Source organism: Austrofundulus limnaeus, unplaced genomic scaffold (assembly GCF_001266775.1).
Source record: "Austrofundulus limnaeus strain Quisiro unplaced genomic scaffold, Austrofundulus_limnaeus-1.0 Scaffold381, whole genome shotgun sequence".
Classification (NCBI taxonomy): domain Eukaryota; kingdom Metazoa; phylum Chordata; class Actinopteri; order Cyprinodontiformes; family Rivulidae; genus Austrofundulus; species Austrofundulus limnaeus.
In genome coordinates, this window is record NW_013952783.1 from 134,518 (window position 1) to 146,539 (window position 12,022).

Below are 12,022 nucleotides of genomic sequence, written 5' to 3' on the forward strand. Positions count from 1 at the left end.
ACATCTGGTGAAAATTTCATGTCATTAKCACCTCTAGTAATATATTTACTGAGAAAAATGGTGACGTGTTCAATACTTATTTTACCCGCTGTATACAGGCTAGCTTGTTTCTTCTCTGTTTTTGAAGTGACTCTGTTAGTTTTAGTTATTTGTTACATTCTGTGATTCTGTCACTGTTTATATAGCAGATGCAGTTTCTGGTTGATAACCGATCTTTAAAAAGCCTGAGCTGCCGATTCCAATTTTGTCCGATGCCATCTTTTTTTATATATAACTGACACTGTCAGGTGTTCTAAAGGTCACAATACACCACAATGCACTGTTCCTATTTTATTTTATTGGAAAACGTTGAACAGCACTCATAAAATAATACAAATTGTTTTAACTGGACATGAGGTAGTGCTCTGAAGTATAAAAGAAAAGTTTGGAGCATTGCTGTTCAAAGTTCAAACTAACTATCCTGTGATTATTGTTAACAACACATGTACTGACGTGACCTGGTGGGCAGGTCTGTCAGTCAGCCCCCTCTCACAGCACAGCAAAAGGGGACAGTGGCTGATTTTCAGACCTTTGTGAAGGCAGATAAGATCAGCTTCTCATGTAATATTGGTCGATCACCAAAAAATTAAGGAAACCAGGGCTGGTTTCAACTGGCCAGTTTATTGGTGCTCCCCTAGTTTTTAGCATCACATACATCATACATTTCAGTCTCCGAGTTTTGAAGGTCCTTTACTGGATTTACTGACTTCTTCCTTGAATTCAGTTGTRCCATTGCTTAGTAACTCCATCATGGCATGAAAATTACAAGGCAACACATGAACACACTGTCAGAAATCAGGTTGTAGATTATTCTGAATGAAATCTTTCCCTAGCGATGTTCGATACTGCCTTCTTTCTGATACTGATACCGAGTAAAATTTCCCTGGTATCGGTGATGATGCGATACTGATACCTTGTGATAACACACATAATGTGTCTGGTAATTCTTAAAAAGTAGCGTTTTTCAAACAACCACTTTATAAATAAAACATGACATAGTACTATATTTATTAATTTAAAAGTCTCTAACTCTAACCCTATATTTGTTTAGCACAATTTAAAATTCTTATTCTAAAGAAATATAATAATTTTTGAATAGTGAACAAAAGTGAGAAAAATATTGTAAAAGTTGTTACTTTGTATATTTTGTAGCATTGTTTGATTGTGGGTTTTGCAAGAAGGTCCTTGGCCATAACTACTGCTGTTTGGGGGGACATGGCWTGAAAAGGTTTTGGAACCTCTCATCTAAAATGTAATTACAGTCAGACGAAGCAGATTTATGTTAAAACGACCTGCCATACATCTAGACTGAGTGACTGACTAAGCACAGGCCACTGTGCTTATGCATTACCCAAGCAGAAGAAAAAGTAGTTCCCTCCAACCACATGTGATTTAAACAAGATTTGAACAGCTTAGTTATTTTCCACTATTTTCCTGTTGATATACATTATGTAAAATAACTGAAGTACCTATATTTTGATTTTAGTATCGATTCTAGAGTATAAAGTTCTGGTATCGGTAATATCGATATTTCAGTATCGATCTACACATCACTATCTTTCCCTGCTGTTATTAACACAGTACTGCACAAACATGCACAAATTTAGCACTGATTTTTTTTCTTTTGATTTAAATACAGTGTTTAAAAATTTATTGATTCATTTTCTTTACAGACCAATGGCAGGGTCTCAGGTTGGTCCAACCTCTGACCTGGCCCCTTTCAAACACGTAAGCCTATTTTTTTTTTCAAACACATACGTCAGTATTGAGTGTCAGCACAATGCATAGACTGCCACTACGTGTACAGTAATGAGTGAGCCACAGCAGTGAACTGAGTAAAGTAACATTTTGGCTCACATCAGCACAACACACGGCAGTGTCAGCCAGTGGCAGAGCTAACAGGAGGCTGTCTAGCTAATTGCTTGTTGTTGTCATGGTGCATGCTCAGTTAGCACAGCCACAAAGCTGCCAGAGCGCTCTGTGTGCCGTTCTTAGTACCAAAACAATGAGAGACAATCGTATTCATGCAAATGCAAAAAGAAAAACCTGACCCAATGATGGCAGCTGTAAGGTAATTGAAATTAACTAGCATAATTGGAGAGATTGCATCTAGTGTAGTAGTCAGTAGACACATTATTGTAGGGCCCTGGAGTGTGAAAATAGCCCACTCATGCCTTCATCTCTGGTGTACTTTTTAAAGGTCTGCTAACTATGAATGCCCTCTCCCTGCCCCCCTTTTCTCTTCACAGCAATTGATTCTGCAGAGAGGGGACACTTTAGTCTGTGCAGATATTCAATTTAGGGTTATTACCCCGTATCAGTGATGTTCTTGCTAATTTGATTGTGTCCAGTAAAGTATCCTTTAAAAACAATCGAGGACAGGCTCAACAAAGATTGGTTTCGTTGTACTGCATACATAATGAGCAGTCTCTGTTGGCTTACYTCTGTCTCGTTGGTTCCCAGCGTTGCTTTCCTCACCACTTACTCATTGAAGCAAATTGCATTACCTAACAAGCACCTCATGATTATTTCAACAAGTCTTAAAATTGCTGCCTTTTGGGGATCGTTAAAAAATTGATAGGGGCGATATGCTGTGATTGCAGTCCTGGAGGGGAAGAGRGGCCTGCAGCCATATGTTGATCTCTCTGTGTCTAGTGGGCTGTGATAAATGTGTTGAACTGACGCTCATCTGTGCTTGGAAAGCATCGGAGCTACTGGTTTGCTGCAGCAGCATTCCAGCAGCAACCAGCCACATACTGGATTATGTGACAGGAGCACAGCAGTGGTGCTGTCAGGCATAGGGCTTCTATCATTGAGACGGACACCTGGCAAAACTGAATTGTGCCTGCCTTGCTTTGTTCACAATGCATGGAAATATAAATTAGGAAGGGATCTAGAGTTTTAAAAAATGAGTAAAGCAGGAAGTGTACGTATTTAGTAGGAAGAAAGAATGTAGAATCTTCAATTACCGGTACATGTCTGTTTTTGGACTGTTGGAGGAAATCAGTGGTGAAAACCCACGCATGCACAAAAAGAACATGCAAATACCACACAGAAAGGCCYCAGCACCTTTTCCTGAGAGGACAATGTTGCTATCCACAATACTACTGTGTAACCCACAGTCTCTTTTTATTTATTTATTTATTTTTCCGTTGGTCCTGTAATTGTACGTGTACATGCTATATGTGCAGACAACTGGTGGTTTGCAGACTCCTCCTTTTCAACAAACTTCAGGTTTATGGTGATGTGATGGTGTTGTCACATATTTCTGTCATTTCCCTGCATGCTCTTGTTTCTGATGCAGCAACAGAGTTTCAGTGCAGCTACTTTAAAAAACACATTGCAGTATTTTTTTTTTATTATTTATTGTACAAGCTTCTCCAAACAGATGATTTTTTTTTACCACTAGCTGTGTGTTGTGTCTCATATTTTATTACACTGACTTGTTTTAAATCTATACAGCAGCACTGGGAGTTTTTTATTTTTATTTTTAGGTTTTTATTGTTATTTTTCCTTATAAAAGCAGAAGGGAGAGGTTCCAGAGTAATGAGTGATGTTAACTACCCTTTGTGATTATTCTTTCAACTCTGAAAAAGTTCATATAAGTTCTGGAACAAACAATTAAAGAAACAGAACATAATGTGCTTTTTTAGAATAATTTCAGGAAGTTAAAAAATGTTAAATTACTGAAACTTTCTTATTAAGTCATCTTTCTGTAAATCCTTGCACACTACAAATGCACACACACTTTTTTATTAGTCTTTGATTCATTTTTGTTCACTCACAAATGCTGGAGGTTATTTAGTATCCTGAGATTTTTGGATACTGTCTTGCACACAGCGTATTTGAGATTTATCCGTTAACTGTTTTTTTTTTTTTAGGTCAGCCAACACTGAAATTCCAGTGTTTCCTCTGTCCATGGCTTTAGTCTTCAGGATTTGAAAGCAAAATTTCCATCTGTTTTTAAGATGTCCCTTTAATTTCAGAAAGTGGGTTTAGGAAGAACACATTTCTGGACCTTTGACTCGACTCTTGGTTTCCATTCTTCCCCCATATCAGCCATTCCCTAATTCCTTTTTAAATAACATGAATTTAAAAGTGGACAATGCTGGAATAAATTTGTGCAGAGTTCTCTTGCTGTACAGTTTGCAGTTGTCATTGCTCATTATGTATTGCTCAGACGAACTAGTGGTGTTACAAAGTCTGAAGATTATCATCAGCTGACAGTTGCAGTTGACTTTTCCAAGCAAATCTGAACAAAACTTTAAAGTACTTCACAGAGTAAAAATAAGCACAATAATTTTAATTATGAATGGGCTGTCATTATTAGACATTAGTTGCACTCATCTGAGGACTGATTATGTAACTGTGTTGCTATGTTTGGGTGTTCTAGTGTCCATCAGCTTCCTTTTCAGCCTCCAGCTCATAAAAGACTCCCCCCCAAGATTGTATGCCAGGGGCTCGCCTTTATCCATCCCCTTTCCTTCGGCAGAGGACTAGTATTTGAAATTTGGAGTCCCTTACAAGGTTATTGACAGGATGGTTTATTTCTACAAATAGTGGAAAGCAGAAGAAGTGGCTGCAGAAAATAAATATACTGAGTATTTCTGTTGTGATTTGCACATCATCACCTGTATCTCACGCTCTGATGGTTTTTCTAGAGCAAAAATGGAAAAGAATATTCTCGAGGCTAATTGCTGAACATTGCTCTTCTATGCTGTACAAAGCTCAGTTATTTCACCCATACTGACCTTCTTTCTAAAAAATAAATAAAAAAACACTGTAGACACCTACATCTTTCACATTTCTTATTTTAATTCAAATCCAATTAAGCACACTCAATGTTTCTCCTTCTTCACCTCTCTTTAAATGTTGGCACTATGAAACACCTGGTCTGGACAACATGAAATCAAAAACTACCTTTCCCTTTAGGCCTCTAAGACATTGTACATAAGAATTATCAGTATGAAATGGGTGTGCAGATCTTTTGAGTGAGCTCTTTTGATGTTTAGCTGCTGAAGAATGTGCAGAATGACAATGTGTTGAGCTGCAGTTCACCTGTTGAACAGATGGGGGCAGTGTTGTAAAGAGGTTGCTCTCCTCGTCTTCTTACTTGACTCGAGCCGTCTTTCATCCCAGTGTGTTACCAGTTCACATCGCATATTCGTGTACTTTGCTTTGTCAATATTTCCATTCTAATTTGCGCCGCAATGCTAATGTTTGACTTACTTTCTGAATAAAACGGTGATCATTTCTTCTTCATGTGTTGTATGTTTCAACAGAGCTGCACGTTTTTGATGTATGCCCTGACTTTAATGACCAAATAGCTTTAATAGCTGTGCAAATGACTCCACTCGATATTTGTCATTAAACTGTTCAATTTATCCCCCAATGAAGGGAGACTGCAGGGTAATCTTTGTGCTTGAATGCTATTGGAGTTGAAGCTGTATTTACGTTTGACGTGGACGATCTTGGTATTGAATTGCACAATAAAAAAATGTATGTGTTTTTAGCTGATATGGAACATACCAGCTGAATAAATCAGTGAGCTGTGAAAGTAATCCGTGTGGATAATGCTAATTTGACCAGTGTTCTGAGGTTGCCTGTGATCTGTGTGCTTTGTGTGTCAACAACAGTGCGAGGACCCGAGCACCTGTATATGTGGCTGTTGCTGGTTGTGATTATGGGAACCTCCCTGCTCCCGAGCAGCTTTGTAACAGTCCCTCCATTGTAGTGTCAGGGTACCTCATGTCCAATCCCTCAGACAGTGTGATGCTGTGGAGCTGTCAGCAGTCATACAAGTGTGGAATATCAATGTGTTCTCTGGCCTTTGGGAGTCTGTTTCTGCATGGATTTGTGTGTGTGTGTGTGCGTGCGTGCGTGTGTGTGTGTGTGCGTGCGTGCGTGCGTGTGTGTGTGCGTGGGCGTTTAAAGCTAAATTCAGTTTGCATATCCTTCATGCTCAGGTGGTTGATGTTTTATCAGTATCATTGCCTACAATTTTAATCAGTTTTCATTTTTCTTCTTGCAGTATGAGACTGAATTATTGATTCCTTAACTACAAATGTCCATCAGCTGTGTTTCAGAAGATTACAAATTTTAAAATGTCCTGTTGCCTTTGATATCAAATAAATAAATGACAAAATGTAAAGAACGACTTTCATGTCTTTAAACATCTTGTTTGAGTTATTCTAAATGAAACTGAGCAGCTCTGTTGGAGCATTCTACCCCCCAGAAGTGATCATTCTGTATTTCTGGAATTGTGACTTTTGGCTAGACTTGTTTACACAAGTTAAAACCTTTTTTTTCCCCAAGCAGAACAAATTGGCATGAAGCCACAAATTGAGGTAAAATATAGATGGGAGTAGCCACTCCTGTGGTGATCTACTAATAACATACAGATTTGTGGACACAGTTGCAATCATTTTTTCCCCCCCAGTAATGAGCACTGCATTGAATAAGGAGCAGGCCTAATTAGCATGGGGTTGCAAACAAGCAAACCTCATAACAATAACACAAGTCCACATTGGTTCTTTTAATTTGACAAGCATAATGCACAAGAAGCATAAAGGTGAACTCTTGTTTTCTACACTTGATGTTATTTGAACCGAACTTTTGGAGTTTGATATTCCAAAATTATACTATTGGAGGTTTTTAACTTCTACACTACTTTCCGCTTTGTGTCATTAAGGCTTTAAATCTGTGGCTAACAAGTCTTTAAGTTTTGGACGGTTTTCCTCTGATCAGGATCATCTCCTTATGAGAAAGAGAAGATACAAAACACATTTTGGACTTAGTGACCCATCCATTATTGCACTTTCCATCCCTGAAGTTCCGAACATTTTAAAACTTTCTATGACCGGAAATTTTGGTTGTGAGTTTTATTTTTCATTTTATTTCATTTTTGGAAAAGCCTTCTGGCCACTTTAGAAAGAGTGGACAAACCTGTATTCTTCTTTTTAGCTTACTCATGGCCAGGAAGAGCCCGGGTAGACATAAGGACTATGTGACCTCAGCTTAGGAAGCCACCGTGCAAAGGTACCCGAGGACAAAGAACAAAGTAAGAAGGAATTTGACACAGTTTAAAAAGTGGAGAAACTTTTTACTTTTGCACTTAACTTTATTCTCATGTCTCCTTTATGAGGCTTTTTTCTAAAGCACTTCCATAGGTTTTTTTTAATGGTAAATACTGCTAACTTTGCTATCAGTAAATTATTTTGTGTAAAGGTAGTTAAAAATAGCACATAAATCTGTCTTTTGCTGTTGCAGTAGCTTATTTGCTTTCCTTTGCAATGCTTCCCATGAAACACCTAGTTTGGGAGTTTAGCCCTCATGATAATAAATACGTGTTACTGTAAATAAAACCTACTTTGTTAAGTAGTGATACATTTACAGACTTTGTTAAAATCCCAGCATGGCTTAAGGCTCCACCAGTGCCCTGGAAGTAACTAATTGAAAKAAAAATACAGCAGGTATTTATGGTACTAAAGGCACCTGTTAAGTGAGTTGAAAAGCTTTAACTCCTGTCTTTGAATAGTGTCTTGCTTTTATGTGGTGGCCACAGCTCTTTATTCAGACATTTCAATCTTTTGGATATAAAGCCATTAGTTTATATATAGTAAACACCTTGAGTTTAAAATCATTAGATTAAAGTAAACCCAACTGGTTTGGTTGTTACTAACTTTAGCTACAAACAATCCAATAACTACATTGACTGGAATATTCATAATCCTGTCCAAGTATTTGACGTATAAGCACAATGTGTGCACAAGGCTGCACATGTGTGTCTTCACATTTAAACAACCTTCTGCATTATCAGGCATCTTCTCTGTTAAAGCTACAGTACTTCATTGTTCTCTCTTCGTGCATTCAGCTCTCATCTGTCAGACTCTCAGTCAACCTTCACACTCATCTCATGTACCTTACAAAATACCATACACTGTATATATTAACACACACATCTATATAAGTCTAGCTAGAAGCAAATCCAACAGTGGCCATGTCTTGCATATCTAAGAAAAGCAGGCTGGGATGAGGGGCTGATATTGACAAGGTGGTGGATAGTCTTGAAAGCAGAATGGAGTGCAGCGTGAAGATCACTTGCAGCTTTTTCTAGCCAGCCCTGTGTCTGACTGGTAAGCGGGGCCCATTGCCAACACTTGCAAAGGCTGTAATGAGTTTATTTCATGTCGGCTGTGAAAGTGCTCGTCTCTGTCTCACAGGCACTCAGACAGAGTTGAGGCCCATAAACACAAAGTGCAGCGTGTAAATCCCCACGGCCTGACGTCTCCCAGCCTGCCCTCTATGGCTTCTGAGCATCGCTTTATTGAGAAAAGGAAGGGAGATGCGATATCCTCACTTGCTCCCAGGAAAAGACATGGTGGGCCTCCCCACAAGGTGTGATACATCTCCTCACCGAAGACCACACAAGCTGTAATCTTTAATCTCTCCGACTTACACTTGTCTCCCAGGAAAAAGCGTGTTTTTATTTATTTCTTTATTTATTTTTATTTAATTATTTTTCTCAGAATACGTGAGGAAAAAGGATCATTCGGCGTCTGTACACAACATGCTTGCAGATCAAAAAACAGCCAACTGTGCAGTGAATCGCTTCGGACTGCGGTGTCTGACCTCTGACGAATAGAAAAACATGAATTTTCCATGACGTCAGCTATCCTAGCTTGTCCTTCTCTCCTGTTTAATCTCCTTCCCTCAATTAAATGCAAAATGCTCCCCTTGTGTGCTCTTTGCAAGTGCAGGTCAGTGCCTCAGAAAGTCCCTGCTTAGAGCTGCATCTTCTCAGGGCCATGGTACGAGTGGTAGGTCACTGGCTTAAGAAGCTGTAAGAGGGGTCTGGGAGTGGGGGGATGCATGACAAAAAAGGAGTTTCTGTTGCTCTTTTTCTGGCTTGGTCTGGGGTTTCCGTGTAATCTTTCACCTTAGTCTGTTTGTTGGCTTGTTTCTAGATACTATCTTTAAATGTGAGCTCAGCGCCCCTCTCTCGCTTTTCATTTTTTCCCCCTCTTCCCTTCCCCCCTTTGTGTATGAAGTCAGTGGTGTGAGTCATCTCAGGCTGCTTGGGGAGTGATTTAATTGCTCTCTCCCCACATCCTTCAACATGCATGTCTCAGAGCGGGCTGTCACTGACCCTCTACCAAAAATAAATAAATAAATAAATAAATAAATAAATAAATAAATAAAATTAAATAACACCAGTGCTGCAAAGTTTTGTCCACCTCCAAAGATGCGGAGAATACACACTTTATAAATCCGTTCTCCCCACTGAAGGCAAAACAATGCTGCGCTGTACGGTGATACCGTTTTTGTATTGTGTAGTCCTGCAGAGTGAGCGTGGGCTCAAAATGGAAGAAAGCAGCAGAAGTGCTTTTTGTAATTGTAGTTTTCAAAAGAAGAAGAGGAAAAAAAACTCCTATCATTTTCACTGTGGGGGTCAGAGAATTGTTTGTGAGGGGCACTTGGTTGATATGGACACTTTGATTTGTTCCAGGGGGAAATTGTGCTGCAACACTGTGTGAGTTGAAGTGAAGTAATGCTAACCTATTAACTTGTGGCACGGACTTATTATGTTTCCCGACTCTATTTTAAGTGCTTTGCACTTTTACCTTTTTTCTTTCTGAAATGCTTCTCATCAGGCATTAAGACTGAAGTCCTCCTGCTGACAGCTGCACACACACTTTCCTGTACAGGCATCTGTCCATTTTCCCTTCCTCTGCACTTGTGAGGCAAGACATAAGGTGGCACTGTTTGTGCAGATGAATGAGGTTTTTTTTTTTTTTTTTGAGGTGGGGGGGCGGTGGGGTTTGAAGAGGCCACCTTGTAGGGATTGGCTGAGTGTGATTGAAAATAGGCCTGCCTTGACTTAGCAATACCCATCCGTATGAACCTTCTCAGATGAAAGACTTGTTTGTTGTTTATAGGGGAAGTAATTATTTCACCTCTGCGGCAGTCAAATCTCCTTCACAGCAAAGTGATTCAGCGCTGACATTGGCGATGTGATAGACGTAGCTCAAAAAGGGGTGAGGAGGCTAAAATGCCACTGTGATTACAACAATTAGAGGGGCTGAGAATAAAGGAGAATGTTACAGCTCCGAGGGCCGACTGATTTTTATTCTTTTTCTCCCCCGTGATGCTGATGAGTGTCTGAGTTGTATAACGGCAGACGAGGATCAATGGCGGATGCTGACTCTTAAGAATACTATGGATGTACTGTAGACTGCCTGAGATGGCTACTAATCCAGAACGATTATGCAGTGTACTCTTTGCTCTTGGCCTAGTCTAGACAAACAGCACACACAAGAGCATTCGCACACACATACACATAGATGCATAAAAAGCCATCAGACTTTGAGCAGAAAGCAGGAACTACTACAAGGAACTACTTTTTTCATTTTCACAAAAAAAAACCTCCCATTTTAGGAGTTTTTCTGCAGTTATTCCCCACCGCTATTGCCATCAGGTTCTTTTTTAGATTTAACTAAAGATTAAACTAAAGCTATACAGATGTTGCCTCCGTAACTGAGTTTTACTGCACTGAGCCATCACCAGGAGGCAAAGCCTTTAGGAACACAAATAAAGTCCTAATGCTTACCTCCAGATCCCCTCTGCTTTTCCCCTCTAACGTTCTTCTCATCTYGCCCGCTCCATGCTGCCACGCTGCACAAACAAACAGGATATTTCTGAAGCAGTCGCAGCGCACATTCCAGAATGCTGCTCTGATTTTAGTTTCAAAGACGTTCAGATATGAGTAGGTGTCAGTCTGTCATATTTGAACATAACACACCAAATTAATGCTGTGATTCAATGAATACTATATGTTTATACTCAGCCTGGGCCAAGTAATATTTATTAATAATATTTATTATATTTTTTCAAAGTACTTCAGTGTCAAAGGAGACTATTTAACATGTCAGACAAGCATGGTGAATATTGATTACAGGAAACTAAATATAAAAGCCCATTTGATTATATTTTTAAAAGTTTAAGCTTATCTGTGGTTATCCACCATGCAGTAAAAGCTAATGGATTGCATTTTTTCATTTTATTTTATTCCTACATCCTGTCTTACAGCTGAACTGAAGCTACACGTCCCAGAGCAACCAGTGGTGGCGCTGTACGGCAGTGATGTTACACTCAACTGCTCCTTCAACCAGACGAGTCCCTTCAACTTATCGGATGTTAGTGTTTTCTGGCAGCTAACAGACACCAAACGCAGTGTGCACGGTTACTGGAAGGAACAAGACCAGCTGGTGGACCAGGCAGTGGCCTTCGCCAACCGTACCAGCCTGTTCCCTCCCCAGCTGGGCATGGGCAATGCCTCACTTTGGCTAAGCAGGGTGCTCGTGGCTGATGAAGGCAGCTATACTTGCTTTGTCAGAGTGCAGGATTATGGCAGTGCTTCTTTGGTGCTGCAGGTGGCAGGTGAGTCAGCATACATTCATGGCACATGCAAAACAWACATTTAATTTAACGCAGGGTTTGTGTTTTCAGATTCCAGACGAATATCTATATTTGGTTCTGTATGGACAGTGCCCAACACTTATGGTTAAATGAGATTGGGAAGCCGCAGTGTAGGAAGTTTAGAGATGGTTCTTGTCTTTATTTGCTATGGCCTTTCAAAACCCTAACCGGTACAGGAAGCTATAGATTTGACTTAAAATGGATTATCATAGAGTTCTTTACTTAGCTGTGTCCAAATTCAGGAGCTGCATCCTTCGACGGACCCGGCCTACCCGGTCAAAGTGGACCGGGTACTTTGTTGACAGTGATGACAGGAAGAAGGCTGTGAATTTGCATGGGCTAGCCTTCAGCTTTATTCCCACCCTTACTCTGGTATATGTCCTGTCGCAAACGTGACTGTGCTTAACGGAAGTAACGAAGATCGGAAATAGGTCGAAATTAGCAAAATATTGATTTATTGTTATTATTATTACTATTATTATTATTATTATTATTATTATTATTA

General features: G+C 39.7%; 1 protein-coding gene across 1 annotated transcript in view; it reads left to right on the forward strand.

The window, feature by feature from the left end:
- cd276 (CD276 molecule) overlaps window positions 1-12,022 on the forward strand; it is a gene marked incomplete in the record, with an annotated part of 90,912 nt that overhangs the window by 25,234 nt on the left and 53,656 nt on the right. The window contains 1 exon segment of the mRNA XM_014023625.1: window positions 11,128-11,478. Within this exon segment, the coding sequence (XP_013879079.1) occupies window positions 11,128-11,478 (351 nt within the window).